This window comes from Papilio xuthus, unplaced genomic scaffold, assembly GCF_000836235.2.
Source record: "Papilio xuthus unplaced genomic scaffold, Pxut_1.1 DF827570.1, whole genome shotgun sequence".
NCBI classification, from domain to species: Eukaryota; Metazoa; Arthropoda; class Insecta; order Lepidoptera; family Papilionidae; genus Papilio; species Papilio xuthus.
This window is the reverse complement of record NW_013531079.1, coordinates 4,435,036-4,453,951: the sequence shown is the minus strand read 5'-3', so window position 1 is coordinate 4,453,951 and position 18,916 is coordinate 4,435,036. Positions and strand designations below refer to the sequence as shown.

Sequence of the window (18,916 nt, the reverse complement as noted above, 5' to 3'; positions counted from 1 at the left end):
TATAATGTCTCACGAAAGTTTGAATAATTCAATATTAAGCTTAGCATAAAATATCAAACAAAAATTAATAGTTTCAGATAAAATTTAGCTTAACTTCTAATAGAATTCATTCAACAACAATCATACAGAAACAATAATTTGAATAAATAAATTATGTCATAATCATATATTTGTGGATATAATAAAAATGCATAAAACATTTAAGATACTTAAGAAATTCTATAAGAGTCCATCATAGATAACAAAAACCTATAGACAGAGACATCTAGTGCACAGAAATTGGAGCGAAAAAAGGCTTTTTATTGACGTAATTCCTAGTGTTGTCATATACAACACAAAATGACATGTCAAAAATGTAGATTGAAATGTCAATGTTGAATAAATCACTCCATCTATAGATTACATAATAGAAATTGTAAATAAAATTCGGAATAATTACATTAAATTAAATACCTTGTTTTATATTATGTATGTATATTTAGTGTATAGTGTACTACGCTAAACATTTTATAAAGCCTATCTACATTGAGACATCGAGCTTTTCTCTTATAACTTACTAATGTACTTTGAACATATAATTCAATATTTATTATTATTAGATGGGCCATTTTATTAAGTTTTCACACAACATTAAAATCCAACAACGTAACCTTGTAAAGACGAACTCAAATTATTAATATTTTTGAAGTTAGAACTGCAGAATAGTAATCAAGTCAATCGAACGTCGTTACAATGTTAACACAGTGAAATTATTTTCTTTTTAAACACAAAAAAATCCGAACGAACCTAGACTCTTCATAACAACTAAATGTTTCACATATGTTTTAAGTCAATATCTCTTCAATGTTTTTAAACAGCTCACTAGACATATTAAATTGGCCCATCTACAGATGACATGCGTCATAAAGTGACATTCGTTTTGACAGCTGTCAGTGTCACTTTAATTAGGGATGTGCATCGACAATACAGTTATAGAAGTACAAATATCGAATGAATGTTTTTAATTTTCTAACATACGTTTAATTTAATAATTCGATATTCGGATGTATCTATTTATTTAGAGTACAGTAAAGTTTAATTTAATCCACATATCATTTAGTTACTTTTTATGTAATGAACAACATTTTAATTCGCATCCACTTAATACCAGCTAAGTGGAAACATCGGAGACTGAAGATATAGGTCTAGGTATAACAGACGCTTAGAAACTAGTTCTCAACTTATAAGCCTAAAACTCGCTCGCAGTTTAGTGGTAACCCTTGCCGACTACTTGGTCGTAAGATGGCGGAAGAGCTGCAAAAATAAATATTCATTAGTACAATATAAAATAACTCAAATATCACTAATTAAACTTACTTATATCATAAGTAAATGATGCAATTATTATATATAATATAATTTTTAACTAATTCTTCGTGATTGTAACATATGTATTATACAATTACTAACTACTGTACTCTGAATTATTTAACAGGCAATCAGGCCCAAAGTTAATAATTTTGACTCTAAACCCTACAGTTACAATTAAACGACTCTACCATATAGCAGTTACTCAAAGAACTTGAACATAAGGAACGCTGATATGTGCTATTAAAAAACTACAAGACCTACATACTATATGTTAAAATATCATGCTGTCGTGCCTTTTACTATAAATATACAACATCTATGTATATAAGTAGCCTATAATATGGCCGCGTGTTCATCTACCTTCCCGACAAAGTCCCAACAAAATCGGTCCAGCTGTTCTGCACAATACGCGAAATAAACGCTGCTTCGCAACCGTACATACAGACAAAAATAAAAAAATAAAATTGTTATCAGTAAAATATCATGTATAAGGAAAAAAAAATTATATTACATGTAGACTGAAAAAGTAAATGCATCGATATTTTGTTTGTATTTATTAAAACTTTACTCCTTAAGCTGGTTAAAGTAGACCTGGAGTTAAGAAGACCTAGGGTGTATGATGGATGGTAAACAAAATGGCATCAGGGGTTCATCGTAACCAGTAAAGTAAGTCAACGAGGAAAATGTAATCTCCAGTATTACAATAGCTGTTCATATCTAGTAGAATTTATAACGTCAAAGATATGAGCTGCAAATTATATATATATCATAATTGTGACTCATATATGTTTAGTCATACATTATTGTATATGTATGGTGAAACTCATTTTACCTTAATTTATTTATAACGTACGTATAAACGAGTATTGTTTATTAAATCGTTGTTTAAAATGTACGAGTCAGAGCACTTAAGTGTCGTTAAGTTGTCTCCCTTAGTAAATAACTCTGAGTAATAAGACAGTTAACATATTCAATGTGTAAAAGCTTCGGTTACGAATACTTACGTACAATGTAATATGTATATGTTAGAGACACTCATGTAAAAATCAAGTCAAAGTTTGACGCACGCGAATAATTTGATCCTAATCGAAATTTTAAATTGTCAGGACAAAGAAATAACCATACACATTAATATTTAATTTTAAACTTCGACTTGCAGATTGACAGTCGCTTTGACGTACAAACAACTACGAGGATGTATAAAAACAGTTGCATATAGTGATATAAAATTCTATTATCTTTTTGTACCCCTTTAAAGCTTATTTCTTACTTGAATTTAAAAACATAAACTTTATTTTTTGTATAGTATAAGGTGACAAACGTACAAGCGGCCACCGGAATTCGACAAAATAGCGAAGTGACCGCTGCCCATAGACATACGCATTTACAGATGCGATGTATACATTTAACCAACGGAAGAGCACGCTCGCGCACAAAAGTAGGATATTTTCTCTAACCATACGGACAAATCCAATTCACCTTTTCGTCCTTTCCTTGTACGACAAGGGTGAAAAGGGGAAGAGAACTAAAATGTCTCCGTCACGCACAAATGTTGTTACTGGCTTTACCACTTCTACGAAAAACATTTTCCTTCTGCGCATTAGGTTTGGTAAAATGTATATTTCATAAACACGACGACGACTGCGTATTTGTACAATTTAAATTTTAAAATCATGTAAATCACATATACAGAGACGCAAAAGCATTTTTTTTGTTGTTTTCCTAACATGCAGATTTCTCTGCGATTGAAAATACAATGTTAAATTCATATTGGGAATGTAAAACGAGTTACAAATTCGCGTCAACAACTCGAATGCTGCACCATTGAAACATTTCCACTTTCAACATTGTCTTAGTACTTGTTTAAAAAAATATCATCATCCCTTTCACAGTCTTATAAAAACAGACTCGAAAATATATTTACACTAACTGTCGCCCGCGATTACGTCCGAGACTATGTCAGACTATATTCTACATCTATGACAAATTTAATGGAGATCCACGCAGTCATTCTAAAGATATCTTCTAACAAACATGTAAACTAGAGAATCAAACTAGAGAAGTGACATTCAAAAGACAACTATAATGACCACTACTTTAACAATGAATTTGATAACTAAATACGAACAACATACCTTAACATAACGTATAGACTTTTTATTAGGAGTACAAAAGTAGGACGAAACATGACCCCGTAGGCTTTACAATGCAAAATAACATTTGAAAACCCGATTGGATGTCGAACAAGTATAAAACAGGTTATACATCTATGAAGAAAATTTATAAAAGAATGAAACTAGCTAAAGCAAATTACGTGGCGAGCTTTTACATTCGTCATACGTGTATATAAAAACATTGCTATGAGAAATAGAGTATATACCTTGCGGGTGCCAGCCAGGCGCCGCCATACCAAAGAATGCTACAAAAACAACCAAATATTTACATAAAACCAATAGACAATAATTTAACACCAATCTTGACAAAATATGTACTAAATTTCACGAATATATCGATGTTTTATTCTTTCGTTAATTTTAATTAATAAATATTTTTTATTAGTTTAACTCGTATTTCTTATAATGAACGATATTTCATTGTAGCAAATATATATTTAAAATATTAGCACGAATTTCCGACAAAATACGTGATTATATGTATCACTAACGGAACTATTAGATTAGTCACGATTTGTAATACTGCAAACATATTGCTCTGAAATTTTAATTAAAAACATAGGATAATAAAATACCAAAAACTTTTAAAAATATTTAAAATGAAAGTAACAAAAATGTAAATTAAAAAGCACTTTTTACAATAATGGCATCTATGTTATCGTTAGTAATGACGCGACCAATTTTCCCGCCATTTTGACCTTGTATTACTTTTTAATATCGTGTCAAAGGTCACACGACCGTTCAGCCAACGGTTCAAGGAAACAATATACGCGAAGGATAAAATAATATTATATAATCTATAGAATTGTTTTTGTTATTTATAACATGGCTTGATAAACATTTTTTTATTTATTAAAATTTACACATACATTTTAACGTTATTAATAATTTTAGGTTTAAAGACATTAAAACGCGGGTAAACCATTCAAAATTAAATTAAATAAGATTAAAAGCAACAAAATTAATAACGTCTTTAGTTAAAAAGGTATATTTTCAATTATTAAAATTTGTATACGGACTTGGTCTGACCTTACGCACGCTATACGACAAACACAAGGACGTAATTACTCCTAGCTCAAATAGAGCTACTATACTTTAAACAAAAAAAAGTAAGATAAAACGATTGATAATGCAAAACTAAGTACAAATAATAACGTAACAAAAGAACTGCCGAGGTGATATGTTTATATCAGCTGTGACGTCACTAACACATTTCCTTAACATAATGACATCATAATTTACTACAATATCCAGTAACTTAAAAGTCGACAATTCAAAACAAAGTAATTAAAATATTTGAAATACATTACCCATTGCTTCAGGCGCGCTCGGGGCTGAAGGTTGATTTGTAGGATACGGCGCACCACCAGATGGATACGGCGCTCCTCCGGTTGGATACGGCGCACCCGCCATCGGATACGGAGCACCACCCGTCGGATACGGCGCCCCACCGCTCGGATATGGTGCACCTCCAGTTGGATGAGGCGCTCCAGTCGGGTAGGATGCTCCGGTGGCCGGATAACTCTGATTGACGACAGGATACGGAGACGCGGATGTCGGATACGGAGCACCCTGCGTCGGATATGGCGCTGCAGCTACCGGATACGCTGTCACCACTGGAACTGTAATAACGATAAATAGTTTTATGGTCGACTAAAAGATAGATAAATATTACAGATCGAATTTTTGGATACGTCGCATTAGTGGTTGGATACGGCGCTCCTCCGTTTGGATATATTTGGATACAGTACATACTTTTGCATATAAACATAACATGCAAGTATTATTGTTGAAGTACCTGGATAAGCCGTGTACTCCTGCTGCGGGTAGGGCGCGGGGCCGGGCGGCGCGGGGGCAGGCGCTGCGACATAAAACAGTACCATATAAATCAAATGATTTTAGAAAAACTATAATTTATTATACCTAACGCCCGCGACTCCGTCCGCTCTTAATTAAAAAAAAAACTTAAACATACTATGTTCTTTATCTTTGCCAAATTTTATTAAGTTATCCATTCTGGATATACCTTTATGATATTTCTATTTCTAATACTTATTTTTTACCTATTAATGATTTGTATAAAACAACAAACTGGCTATGTTATGGCTATGTATATCATGTAATAGTACAAAGTGAGATACTAACGTGACAGCACTTGTCCGCGACTGCGCCGCCGGCAGCAGCAGCACGCTATGATGAAGAATATCACAACTGCAATTGCAATTACGACAAAAATTGCGATATTCATGATCGTATTTGCGTAGTCTTCCTGTAACAAAATCAATCATCTTTAACATTATGTAAAACTAGCTCTCGCCTATGACTCGGAAAAAACTTAGTTAATAGTAAATGTGTTCTTCTATGCTAAGTTCTATATACAAAACTTAGGGAGATCCATACAGCTGAAGATACCTTATAACAAACATCCATTCATCCAAACACTTTATAATCATCAGCTCACTATATGTCACCACTGCGGGGCTCGAAGCCTACCCCAAATGAGGGGTGGCTAGGCCACAGTCAACCACAATGGCCAAGTGCAGGTTGGTCGACTTCACACATATCTTTGAAATTCTTCTCAGATATGTGCAGGTTGCATCACAATGTTTTCCTTCCCCATAAGAATGTCAGATAAATGTACATATATAAATCGGAAATCAAAAAACAGGTACATGGCAGGATTCAAACCCAGGACCAGATTGCAAGTCAACTGCTTGACTCCTGAGCCACCGATGCTCTATACTATGATATTACTACTATACTACTTATACTATAATATTTAATGGTATTTTGCAAACACTTACATTTATAATATTAGTAAGAAGTAAGATGTCTTTTAATATGTAGATGCAATGTTCTATTCTATGTAAACAATGTTTATCAATAATATACATATAGTGTGTTGCTCAATATATGTTTTATTATTATTGTTATTCATACAAATGCTACATTTAATAATACTAGCTGACCGGACAGACGTCCTGTCAAAACTATGACTATCGAATTTAAATTTATATTTTCCTCACAGCTTCATTTTTTCTTGCATAACCTTTTCTGGACAAAATAATTCGCGAAACTGTTTCATTTATTCACACGTGAACAAGATAAATGTAGATTCATTAATATATATATATATAAGAGATAGATGGGTAAGTTAGAGATAACATGAGCAGAATATTAAATAGACTGAGTACTAATATTTGTTCATGTACTTATCATAAAAGGATTAGTTACGTAGTTCAACAGCTTTCGTAAGAAACATGCATAACTGCAACAAGGTCGGTGTAATAATCTGGTTCATAGACATGTTAATAATATTTAGGATCTTACATTATTCTTGTTCAATTCTATATATTTAACGTAGTTATTTATTCTAGTGTATATCGTAACCTGTTTAATATAGAAAAACAAAATAATAAACTATATGCAGTCCGAAGATATAGAAATATTGATTGTTGTTAATGTACTTACGGTTATATCGTCATATACATCTTCGTCAGTATTTAATATAAAATATCCCATATTATCACAACGAGAGTTCAACAAATACTGTCGTCATATTGCTCACTGAATAAACTATGTTTTAAATATACGATGACTAATAAACCTGTGTTGGGTATTCCCAAACACCAAGGGGAAATCTTATTTGAATTTTCGGAGGTCTAAGAACAGGTTCACTTGATATGTCAGAAAATTAGACGATTAAAAAAATGTTTAACAATATGTTTCAAATCGACCGTAAACGATAAACAAAGTAATTTCGTAAGCACTTCCTACCGATACTGATATAAAGTTTATTGAAATGAAAGGAAAGGGGAAGGATATTTATTTGCTGTGACTGACAATTGACGGTGACAGTTTTATATACTCTTTGCTGACAGTTTCTTAACAATGTTGCCAATGCCAAACTACAATGCTCAGTTATACTACAAAAATGAAGTAGGAAAATAGTAAACATTGGCTTTATTTTAAATGTAAAAAAAATTTATAAAAATAAGAATAACTGAGAAATCTTAACATGCGTTACTTAAAAATCGAAAGAGGATTTGTATTTTATACGTAGTAACACCGTAATTTGACATTTGACTGACAGTGACATAAATCCAATACAAATTGTAAATATAACCTAAAACAATTCGTAACGTAACTTAACTAAATTTTATAAAATAAACAATACCTGTTGTATTCAGGGCTAATACACAAAAATGTTATTATTACGAAATGTATATCCTACTATAGCTAAATTGAACTGCAATGTAGCTTTATTGCCATTAATTGCCAATGGTAACGCCGCGAGTCTACACACAACTGCAATAAGTTGTGCTGTTGTTAAGAAAACTACTGCAGCGGCTGGAGGTATTTATTCCAGAATAATCAATAACGTTTGTTGAGTGCAGAACATTTTGCCGAAGAAGTAGCATACTGGCCAGAACCTTTGCCTTTTTAGTTTTAATAAAATGATAGATGTAAATAGGAAGAATCGCGCCGCAACAACGCGATGGTCATGAATATAGTTAATGAGAATTTTTATGTAAATATCTATATAGTTTAAGCATGTTTAACAACATAATAAACGGATCTTGGTGCCCATGCTGCTGTTTTCAATTTATACAACCTTCATATTGAATTCCATCCATTACTGATCAAAATATGTAAGATATTCGTCTGTTATTTAATAATTACTATTTACTACAATATGGATTTATTTTCAACCAACATTATTTTCAATGCTAATTTTTTTTAATTCTTCATTTTAGGTGTACTTGGTCTTGGCAAAGGAAAGAAGAAGGTTGGCAAACTCGGTGCGGTGGAGAAAAAAGAATTGCCAGTGGAAACAGACCCTGAGAAACTGGTGAGCCAGGTATGCGGCTCCAACATCTACATTACTGGGGAAGATGTTAAAGTAAGATTTCTTTTAATTGATAAATTTAAATGTTTACTGCAACTCCCAAATTCTTATTTTAACAAACATTTTTTTATGAAAAAGGAAGCAAACAAGCGGCAGAAGAAACATCCGAAACATGGTGAGACTTCTGTTTTACAAAGTTTGCTATCAATTTCAGCTGAAAGATGACAGTGAGTATCCAGAGTGGCTGTGGACATTAGACTGGGCTCCTAAGAAACTTGATGAGCTGGACCCCAACTCTAAGGCATATTGGCAGAGGGTGCGTGCTGCTGGCATGAGGAGGAACAATAGATTGAAAGCTATGAAGAAATTCTAACTTGTCATAGTTTTAATATGAACTAATTGCCATTTTACTCAGAAATATATTACAGTAGCAAATACTGATCCAATCCACCAATTGAACTGAAATTAATTGCTGTGGATTTCTACTGTCCAATGATTTGTATTAAAACACATTGACATCTCATTAGATGGGAAATACATAGCTTTATCTTATGTATATCCAGATCTAACTGTAGTTATCCATTGGTTATCCTTTTTATGAAAAACAAAAAAAATACCTTTATTCATCAACTATTTCACCTACTGGTCAGCAATATTTTAACTCACTAATATAAATGTCAATATTTAGATGGATGGATGAATCAAAAGACTCCAGACTTGCTGTATGGATTTGGAGGATATTTGGTATACATACAAAACACTGCAAGAATACTTAGGCTAATCATTTTTTTTTAAATTAAACGCGTATTTGTTGGCAAAAGGTATACAACTTTAGTATAAAATGGCACTTGGTGTAAGATATTTATGTGTACATAGATTTAGGGAAATTTATAAATAAAAATAAAAATAATTTAATTAGTTTTATTTAATGTAAACATCCACAAAAACAATACAAAAATATCAAACAATTTGAGAAGAACCTCATTATAAGATATGACAACTGCACGTTACGTTACGTCACACGTCACAAGACTCGCACATGTTTTTGTTCACTAAAAAAGTTACTGTCTAATGTTGCTATAAGCCAAAAAGACTGTTTGCTAAGGCGTTACAATGCCACTGTCTTTTTACATTTTTGACATTTTACCTACAATTTTTTTGGGAAAAAACTTATGACAAAATGTCATTCGCTTGTATATTCTATGTTTATATATTACATAATATTACGAATGCCAATTTTTTTTATTACCTCAACGATTTAAACAGTATCACTGTAGACCTTATGTGTCTTTATTGGCCGTAAAATATTTAGAGACAGTCCATAGTGTCTTCCTTTATTATCATTGGACAAGCATATTCGTTGTGTTTCGTACCAAAGGAATATGAGTAAGGATTCTGAAATGGAAAACAAAATATCATCATTATCATCATCAGCTCACTATACGTCCCCACCGAGGGGCTCGGTGCCTACCCTAAGTTAGGGGTGACTAGGCCATAGTCAACCACACGGGCTTAGTGCATTAAACAAAATATAATCATCATATGACTAAGTTATATGACTCGTAGGGCGTGACAATAGAATACAATAGCGCTTCAGCGCCCGCCTTACAATGCTGAAAAATTTTCAAAATCTAGTTGAACTATAAAACTCTTGTCGTCTTTGTCATTTTCTGAGACAAAATAGGTTTTACATATTTTCTACTAACAGACAGAACTAACCGCAATAGCAGCGTCATTCTCTCTCTGTCGTAAAACATACGTACCTTTTTAGTGTTATATAGATTGGGTGGGTAGGCCGCAGGACCCGGCGTTCGCGTTGCCTTGCCCGCGCCCGCCAACCGCGCACCCAGCGAGTAGCACGGGTGTCTGGTCGTAGTAACAAGTTGACAAATTAATAAACTTTGCTTTAAAATATATACTATAAGCTATGACAATCCAGGAGAGAATTCGAATCGAATGAAACCTCAATTTTCATGTTTGGTTATCTATGTCCGTACCTCGTCTTGTAAACATCGGTATCCTTTTGGTAATATACGGCGGGGCCGGGGGACAACACAGGCGGCATGACGCCCAGCCGCGCGCCCATCGTGTAAGCGGGCCCACCGAACCCGCAACGCGTGTTGTACGCGTTAGGCGCGGGCCCGATCTTCTTCATGCGATCCTGTGGGCGCGCTCCCATGGAGTAGATGGGCGCCTGCACGCCGCGTGGGCACCGTTCTGGCGCATGGGCGCCCGGTCCCGGCGTTCGCAGTGAGCTTCGGACTGGGAATCTGAGTGAAAGCAAATGTGGAACTTGCAAAACAACTTATTGATAATTACAATTATTTAATTAAATAAGGGATAGTAGGTATTAAAATTAAATAAAGATAACATTGATTGAAATTAGTGATTATTATTTTTAACATATTTTAATGTTAATTTTGAAAGAACATTTTCCCTTGATTGAGTCTACCTATGCAAACATTTACACAAATAGTAGTTTTGCGTCAAAGAAAGGTGTAATAAAATTATTTATCTTGAAAGAAGAAAACGTTGTAGTCGAAATAGCTGCACCCACGGTATATGTAAGAATGCAGCATCCAGGCTACCTAGATCCAAAAGTCCATGCGGGGGAGGTGATGATTCCGTCGCGGGTGACCTTGTCGATGCGGTACGCAGGGCCGGGGCCAACAGGGCGCACGCGGAACCCCGATGTGCCCGCCAACGAGTACATCGGGTTGCGATAGCGCGTCGGGTCATGCTGCTGGAACCCGACGCAAGGAGGCAGCGCATACGCGCCGGGTCCGGGACCTGACCATAAATAATTGAGTTCCACCTTCCCGTAAGTGGCTAGCCGTGCGACTTCGGCCGCACGCGTCTCTTGTTATCTCTCTGAGTCGAGTAGTAATGGCGTGCGTTTGAGTTGTACAGATACCTCTTCTAGTGAAAATAGGGTCTAACTGTGTAACATGCAAGTTTTTAACATCGCGTATAATCTTCAAATAGTCTATGTTTTAAGGCTTTTTTATTCCTTCCTTGCTTTAAAAGTATTTCATGTTCTTAAAAAAATACAGAAGTTTTTTTAAAGCATCCTCCAAGTAACTAATTTTACATCCAAATTCCTTGTAATTAATGTAATACGAAATTATTTGGTGATACCATGTACAGTTTTTCCTGTACATAGCCTAAATTGTATTCTGAAGAGAAAATCATTTTGGCATTGGCTAGACACGTAGAATCGAAGGTCGGTAGGGCCATGGGTTCGAATACTGAACTATGACATCTCTGTAAGTATACATTATTCCTGGATTTTCTATACTCTTACCTAAAGGTCTCTTGCACGTCATTTCGAATTTTGATATATGTGTATAAAATCACTGTAAATTTTACAAAAAATCACTTGAACATAATTTTGGTGCAGCTACGCGGCTTGACGGCCGATAGCAAACAAATGAATTGACAACTGTGAATTTAATCGCTGTACATTTTGTGAAGAGGTTTGATACATTGATTGTTGCTTAGAGGTTCGTTTTAAATTATACTAATATAATGTAAAAATCGCGAAGACGCGCGGGACGTGGCCGCTCGAGCGCCAAGCCTGAAGGGCGTCTACCAATGGACGTACTACTTTTAGTGCTTAGGCAGCTACTGATCTTAACACCAGAGCGCCGAATATGGTTAAACCCTGTCTTGCATTAGCCTCATACGGATTAAATTGTTACAAATCTACAGTTCTTTAAGTAGTTCTAAAAACAATATTTCCTGTTAGTTGTAAAAGCTAAATATGATCATCTCTGTTTACATAAAAAGGTCGAATGAATACAAAAAAACATTTGTCTATCGATTTATTTACTTTTCGCTCGAAGAACAAAATATAAGTTACAATTGCAAATATCTTTTATTATAATTACAATGATGAAATATATAAATAGTGTGTAGATGCCGGGCGGGCGCGGGGGCGCTAGCGTAGCGGAGTGAGCTCGGCCGCCTCCTCCTCGCTGTCGTCGTCAGTTGGTGTGCCAGCGCCCCACTGATAACACAAAAACAAATTAAAATATGAAGAATTTGAGTTTTAAAAAAGGTACAGTACGCAACAGTGCTAGTTCTCGAAAAAATTTCCCGTTCACCCGGTGCAACATCATGCCACACATATGACAGGCGTGGCATAAACACATACAAATTACGCCCATTACCTTAAGGGATACACGGACTAAATATATTGAGTATATTGTTATGTATGATATTGAACCTGCGGAGAGAGCGGGTGTGCGGTGAGGGCGCGGTAGAGCAGCGCGGCGTACACCAGGTTGGCGACGCCGAGCGCACGCAGCGCCGTCTCGAACCCCACGCACCACGACACCACGCCGCCCACTACTGGACCTGGACACACGACATACAACTTATTTACGAATTTTATCGCTATTTAAAGGATTTACATTTTCGGCTTAATGTCTATCATTATGTTTCTACTTCTTAGTGAACCGACTACGGATATTATTAAAACATTTATCATATGTTCATGATCACTTCCATATGTATAAACAAACTTAAAATATGTATATGTTACCGAGTGCATAGGCGGCGCTGGCGGCGGCCTGCAGCAGCGCGGCGAGCTGCGGCACGCGGCGCGGCCGGCGAGCCAGCAGAGCGGGCGCCAGCGCTGCGTCTGTCGCGCCCAGACCCACGCCCACACACAGCTGCGGCGTCGCCAGACCCCACACCTGCACCACGCACAGCTTGTATCTCACTCGTAGGTATTGCCTCTCATCAGAAACAGAGCGAGAAGAAGCAGGACCATTTCTTTACAGAAAAGTTGCACAGTAAACATAACGTGATATTTGTTAGTATACTAACGGATGTTGCGTACGGCACGGCTAGTGCAGCCACACCGACGGTGATCTGCCCCACCAGAGCCACTCGCTCGGCACCCACCAGCCGCGTCACGCCGCCCAGCGAGCTGGTGGCGATCAGGTAGCCCAGGCTATCTGCTTACGAGGAACATATACAAGTGATGGACATGGGTCCATGACAATCTACCGAGATTTAAACTAATATTGACCGCAGATAGTGCGACGTGTGACCTGGTAAGAAAGCGGCGCCAGTCTGCCAGCGCTCCGGACGGAACTTCTCCAGCATCCAGAGCGGCAGGCAGGGCTCCAGCGCGGCCATCACGCTGGTGGTGAGCAGCACCGCGCCCGCGCACTCCAGCGCTCCGCCGCGCCGAGACACCGCCCACATAGACTCCGGCCTGGCTTGCTTGTTGTTTTCTTGGTTGCACTGGATCTGAAGATTATGCAACAGAGAAGAAGAAGATTAGAGCAGAAAAGTTAGCTAATCATTTAAATAAATTAACTAATTCTTACTTGATATTCGCCATCTTCTCTTAAAAAGGCATACTGTAAAACTGAAAATATTACATTTTTAGGTAATTTTATTATACACTGATAATTCCGTAGGATTTGTGCTGATAGATTTCAGAGTTTACAAAATACTACTTGATTAACATATGAGTTTGACATACCGAGATCTAACAATAAAGCGAAGCATATCAGCTGGAAAGGTGCTGCTGGACTCCACAGGACGTAAGCGGAACCTCCAAAAGGATATCCCACTAAAACACCTGTAACCAAAATTCATGGTTAATACTTCCCGAATCCTAAGCTTGATTTGCTTCACATAAGGCAACTTACCCAGTGCAACAGCACCCAGGAGCACAGCTACAGCGTTGCGACGTAAGTGTGGCAATGACGCGGCCACCGCCAGGCCCGACACGCCGGCCAGCGCCGCGCCCGCACCGTGCACCACGCGGCCCAAACCCGCCGCCAACGCACCAGTACCGCGTCGTGCGCACCAACCGAATACTGCACACGACATATTTCCTTGACTAAGTGGGTAATTGCTTGAAATAATTGATACACCGTTGTGTGATAACCTGCTGCAGCAGTCGCCAGTAGTGCGGTAGCGGCCCGCAGCACGGGCACAGGTCCGCGTCGGGCCACAGCGCACGCGGCTACCGGGGCCATCAGCAGCTGCGCTGCCGCCTTTGCGCCAAGCACCGCGCCCACTAGCGCCTGCGAGCCCCCAACACCTGTAAAAATTGAGATTGCATCTCAATCCCAGTAGTTGACATCTAGACTAAACTAAATGAAGCAGTTACCCTCATCTTCATCAGCTGTGGTGATTTTGTTCACAGTTGTGTTAAGAAACTTAACGAGGGGAGCGTCGTGTGTAGCCCACAGTGCCAGAGACTCGCCGCGCACCCAGTCCGGAATTATGGGAACTATAAAAATAATTACAGTTCCTAATCTAGATTTCGAAAAAGTTCCAAATTCAAAGGAGTTCCAAACTGACCGAGCACTGTCAGAAGAACATTATCAAGGAAGAAGGTAAGATAGACGAGGGCGAATGCTAGTAGGCCGTGCTCAGACGCGCGTTCCTCCAGCATATCGGCGCTCAATGCCGCGTCGCCACGATAACGAACCCACTGCGTATGACGCACGCCGCCGCCGCGACAAAGAACCCAATACATTTTCAATCAGTAACCAGTCGCGCGTGTGACCCGGTCCTAATATAATTTTCTGCTACACTCGATATTTTGTACAGCAATATTATATTGCAACATTTTATACTTAACTTTTTGTTACTATATAAAAGTCTGGAGCGTCGGAGCACAGTTGTTAAGCATTTGACCGGGCCGAAATTCAGGTTCGGTTCCCGCCACGTAACAATGTGTTTTTTGATTTGAGAATTTCATATGGGCCGCATAGATGGGCGGTGGTCCCACAGCCAATAAACCATAATGTGGTGCGGTAGTGTCACCTGCTTTATAATATTTTGATTTTTCATGAGACCTTGCTACGAATGCCAGAGCTCTATAGTTACATCTGAGAAACATTTAGGCGTAAAAATATGTCAAAAGTTAAAAATATACACAGTTTTAGAAAATGCATAAAACTAGCACGTAATGAATCAATTCAGTAGTCATTTGTCGTAATTAATGTAATATATAAAACGGTTTTATTTAGTTAATAAAAAACGCAAGATTGTAGACAGTAGCAAAAAATAAAATAGAAAAAGTTTGCGATTTAACGTCTCGTTAGCAAAACTCATTACACGCCTGTTAGCGACACATCTGTTCATCTCCTTTACCCTTGCCTCGCTTCGCTTGTCGCTTCCGTTAAAAACTTAGGAAAAAAAACAGTACAATATAGGTAGCCCTGGTTAAACACCGTACCACGTTGCGGAAAACTTAAGGAACTACTTTATTTTAAAAAAAATAATAATTAATAACAGCTACAGCAATTTTATTAAAATAAAATTTTTCGAGTTGTCAAAGTATTTTATTGAAATTTAATCATTTTTGAGTTCCTGACAATTTGATGTGTTGATGTGCTGAATAATATTTATAGCCCGGATAAAAATGGAGGCAAAGTTCCCTATATATAATCCAATTTATTCTTAAGTTTCTGGTAACCTATGCTAATATTAAATTTATTTTATTTAATGAAGTAAAACTTGACAAAATTTTCAGCCAAATCGTAAAACGGAACGCAAAACCCGTTAATTGTCACTGTCATTGTGAAATGTAATTCCAGTTCGTGTGTCAATGTCAAATTAGTCGACTTGAAGATCGTAAAGTGGTGGTGGTGTTGCTTGAATTTATTAACGTAGCCTGATGAATATCGTGTCTTTAGTGCTCTATGTGATGTAGGAGCATCAGGCTAGAAATAGGTTAACTTAATGTCTCTGTAGTGTGTCCTATTTGCATTTTATACCAAAAAGTACGCTGGCTGCAATTAAAACTTTTCCTGTGCCCCCCACGAATTCCGCCCCATTCTCCCATCTCGTTATGGTAAGTTCATAATTTTTGATAATCATCCGAGTATTTAATATAACGATAAATATATTGCACTGATATAACTGGCATCGAATGTTTTGCATACGTTTTATTGCATTGATTACACTGTTTTATTTTTAATTTTTATAATTGCTTATAATTTTACGTATCTTACATAAACAGTTAAATAACGAACAAGTTTTGCTATATTAACATGTTTTTACGTTGTTCTAAAGCAGACTTGCTTGGATTCGTTAGTTAAAAAAGGAAACATTAAATATATTGTATTGGCATTATTACAAAAATTATAATATTAAATATCTCGCTCTTACTATTACTAGAGCCTTCTTTAAGAAATATATGATTTTTAACAACAAAGAAAACCACAATTGTGACAAAAACAACAGAATTTTTTTTCTTCTTTATTTTTACTTAAATGTTATCTGTTCTTTAACTTTTTTTAACTCTCTTTTCCTGCAAACATGCATTAACTTGTAAGTGTTGATTATATTTTTAGTATGATAGCAGTTATTGTAAACAGATTCATTCATATGTTACATTGTAATTAGTTTGGACAAATTAACATGATTTTTTTTTACAAACTATTGACATATTGTTTCTATCTGTTGTTTATATTGTTTGTGATATTAAACAATGTAATTAGTCTGTATATGTCTGAGGAATTTGTTATTTTTACAATCACGGGTTTGTTGACACCAATTTTAAGTTGAAAATAGTTGAAATGAACTAGGGTTGATCTCTTTTGATAAAATATAGAGTCAGTGAACTTCAAGTTAATACTACTTAATTAAGTATGTATATATTAGTACTATTATAGCAATCCATCACAACTGTGATATAAATATTTTCCAATTTGTCTAGAATTAATCATCAAATATTTGTGCAATATATTTTATAAGACTGTTTAATCTGAGCGATATTGTTTCAAGTTATTTCATTGAAGAAAGAAGGATACATTTATTTGTTAATTGAGATGAAATCAAATCATACATTAAATTCTCAAAGGTACACCCAAATTATGCATTATACTGATTTTCAGTGAAACACATCTGATAAATATTATTGTTTAATATTTGATATAAAATATTTTATTGCTTCGTCTGACTGTTATGTTCATTGCTCATATTCTTTTTGACACAAAACATATAACTATATTAAAACTCTTATAAGCGGGTTTGGTATTGGTCAGTCCTGTCTGACAACCTCCATATGCAAAAAGACCATGTTTTAGGATAGCTCTATTAACAAGAAAAATATTGTGTTCTTTTGGACTCTTGATTATCCAGACCTGATTTTATATGTTTAATATAATTAATGTGTTAGTGGAAATTGATGATTAACAAAATGTTGAATTTTTACATTACAAAGATATTGTGACTCAGTGAGTTTAAGTGCAATGTATTATTTTAGGGTTGTCATAACTTCTATGTAAATATTTTTTGGAATATAGTGGAGATTTGTTTAATTATTTGTGTGTGCATATTATGAATATTTGTACAGTTGAACCTGGATAAGTGAGAAATTTCTATAAGCGTGAGTCATTGTCCTGATGTGATGGGCGTCCTCCATAAGCGAGAAACTGTGTTATTAAAAACCTCTATAAGGGAGAAAAATATTGCTATCCCTTGAACTCTCACTTATCCAGGTTTGACAGTAAAGTCATGCTTTAATATATAGTTACAAAACATGGCTTAACACAGGAATTTGGTTGATAAATAAGAAGATATTTTTTCGTAATAAGCACAAAACCTCAACTAGTAACCTTGTAAAAGGAGAATATATATATTTGTAAGCACTAAGTACAACACAAAGTGTTTGCATATTAAAAACATACCTACTACTTTAGTAGTGACAACCCTATATCTAAGATGCAATTACGTGAAGTAGCGCCGTGCGTGTCAGTTGTCAGCTCACTCGCCTGCTTACGAAGGTCGTCGTCAGATTGACGTATTTATTTAATAATTATCATTCAATTTCATTATATTTCAACATATGACATATCTTGTTAAAATATCATCATAAAAGTCAAATAACTTGAGTCTGACAGAGAAGTGGGAGAAAGACAACTTTGTACGTGTTTAAAAAAAAGCTAATGCGTGTGTGCGCGACAGTGGCACCACTGTTCACTTTATAATACGTAACCGAACTTAACGGACGCACTTTTGCATTGTTCTCTTTTATCAACACACAAATACACTAGTTAGGAGAAATAATTTTCATCTGATAAATACTGCGTCTGATTCTTAATATATTATACAATAAACATAATAATGTTTAACTATGGATTATTTATTGAAACCTCGTCTATTGTCAATGTTTTCGCAAATAAAGTCAATATTTGCAATGAACGGTTCAAAAGTAGGACAAGAAGATCTCAGTTCATCTTTGAGTCGGTTGACAAATAAATATTGAGGTTTCTCGTATATTTGTACGACTAGAGTATATTTATACAGATTGACAAACGCTATTATATTAGTTATATGAGCTTATAAAAATATTACGTACGTGGAATTAATTTTGCGTCATTCAATCGCCAATTTTTAGTACTAAATCTCAATAGATTTAAAGTCTGCTACTTAGGAAATGTTTTTTTTTAGTTTTATTATTCAACGTAATAGATTAAAATTAGCAAGTTGATTACTTATAATATATATATATTTATATATATATATATATATATATATATATATATATATATATATATAT

The 18,916-nt window shown here is 35.7% G+C and overlaps 4 protein-coding genes across 5 annotated transcripts; 1 reads left to right on the top strand and 3 right to left on the bottom strand.

The window, feature by feature from the left end:
- LOC106118717 (calpain-B) lies at positions 1-7,369 on the bottom strand. Of its 2 annotated transcripts, XM_013313457.1 has the most exons (5): positions 6,996-7,369; positions 5,670-5,793; positions 5,323-5,385; positions 4,835-5,146; positions 1-1,293 (listed from the first exon to the last, which is right to left on the bottom strand). In XM_013313457.1, exons 1-5 carry the CDS (start codon positions 7,044-7,046, stop codon positions 1,247-1,249), a joined length of 597 nt encoding a protein of 198 aa, XP_013168911.1. In that variant the 5' UTR covers positions 7,047-7,369; the 3' UTR covers positions 1-1,246. The 2 variants fall into 2 exon arrangements, with proteins under 2 accessions (XP_013168911.1, XP_013168912.1); XM_013313458.1 differs by lacking the exon at positions 5,323-5,385.
- Positions 7,370-7,620: 251 nt separating this feature from the next.
- On the top strand, positions 7,621-9,284 carry mRpL54 (mitochondrial ribosomal protein L54). Its single transcript, XM_013313471.1, has 3 exons — positions 7,621-7,880; positions 8,282-8,427; positions 8,588-9,284. Exons 1-3 carry the CDS (start codon positions 7,730-7,732, stop codon positions 8,744-8,746), a joined length of 456 nt encoding a protein of 151 aa, XP_013168925.1. The 5' UTR covers positions 7,621-7,729; the 3' UTR covers positions 8,747-9,284.
- Positions 9,285-9,370: 86 nt separating this feature from the next.
- On the bottom strand, positions 9,371-11,815 carry LOC106118724 (outer dense fiber protein 3). Its single transcript, XM_013313470.1, has 5 exons — positions 11,678-11,815; positions 10,962-11,163; positions 10,371-10,643; positions 10,137-10,239; positions 9,371-9,768 (listed from the first exon to the last, which is right to left on the bottom strand). Exons 1-5 carry the CDS (start codon positions 11,697-11,699, stop codon positions 9,682-9,684), a joined length of 687 nt encoding a protein of 228 aa, XP_013168924.1. The 5' UTR covers positions 11,700-11,815; the 3' UTR covers positions 9,371-9,681.
- A 969-nt stretch (positions 11,816-12,784) lies between these two features.
- LOC106118522 (chromaffin granule amine transporter) lies at positions 12,785-14,797 on the bottom strand. Its single transcript, XM_013313181.1, has 9 exons — positions 14,704-14,797; positions 14,510-14,632; positions 14,285-14,440; positions 13,874-13,972; positions 13,716-13,756; positions 13,434-13,635; positions 13,207-13,337; positions 12,920-13,073; positions 12,785-12,837 (listed from the first exon to the last, which is right to left on the bottom strand). Exons 1-9 carry the CDS (start codon positions 14,795-14,797, stop codon positions 12,785-12,787), a joined length of 1,053 nt encoding a protein of 350 aa, XP_013168635.1.
- Between the last annotated feature and the right edge of the window lie 4,119 nt (positions 14,798-18,916).

What these genes read in the sequence shown, in the direction of transcription:
- LOC106118717 (XM_013313457.1), bottom strand. Translation starts at nt 7,046, where the DNA reads ATGGGATATTTTATATTAAATACTGACGAAGATGTATATGACGATATA. An exon ending in TCGCGGACAAGTGCTGTCAC is followed by an intron (nt 5,386 to 5,669) that starts GTTAGTATCTCA and finishes TTTATGTCGCAG; the next exon opens with CGCCTGCCCCCGCGCCGCCC. An exon ending in GAGCGCGCCTGAAGCAATGG is followed by an intron (nt 1,294 to 4,834) that starts GTAATGTATTTC and finishes TTATTTTTGCAG; the next exon opens with CTCTTCCGCCATCTTACGAC.
- mRpL54 (XM_013313471.1), top strand. Translation starts at nt 7,730, where the DNA reads ATGTTATTATTACGAAATGTATATCCTACTATAGCTAAATTGAACTGC. An exon ending in AACTACTGCAGCGGCTGGAG is followed by an intron (nt 7,881 to 8,281) that starts GTATTTATTCCA and finishes TCTTCATTTTAG; the next exon opens with GTGTACTTGGTCTTGGCAAA. An exon ending in TTACTGGGGAAGATGTTAAA is followed by an intron (nt 8,428 to 8,587) that starts GTAAGATTTCTT and finishes TATCAATTTCAG; the next exon opens with CTGAAAGATGACAGTGAGTA.
- LOC106118724 (XM_013313470.1), bottom strand. Translation starts at nt 11,699, where the DNA reads ATGACGTGCAAGAGACCTTTAG. An exon ending in GACGTGCAAGAGACCTTTAG is followed by an intron (nt 11,164 to 11,677) that starts GTAAGAGTATAG and finishes ATTTATGGTCAG; the next exon opens with GTCCCGGACCCGGCGCGTAT. An exon ending in GCATGGACTTTTGGATCTAG is followed by an intron (nt 10,644 to 10,961) that starts GTAGCCTGGATG and finishes GCTTTCACTCAG; the next exon opens with ATTCCCAGTCCGAAGCTCAC.
- LOC106118522 (XM_013313181.1), bottom strand. Translation starts at nt 14,797, where the DNA reads ATGCTGGAGGAACGCGCGTCTGAGCACGGCCTACTAGCATTCGCCCTC. An exon ending in CGCTTTATTGTTAGATCTCG is followed by an intron (nt 13,757 to 13,873) that starts GTATGTCAAACT and finishes TAATATTTTCAG; the next exon opens with TTTTACAGTATGCCTTTTTA. An exon ending in TGGCGCCGCTTTCTTACCAG is followed by an intron (nt 13,338 to 13,433) that starts GTCACACGTCGC and finishes CCTCGTAAGCAG; the next exon opens with ATAGCCTGGGCTACCTGATC.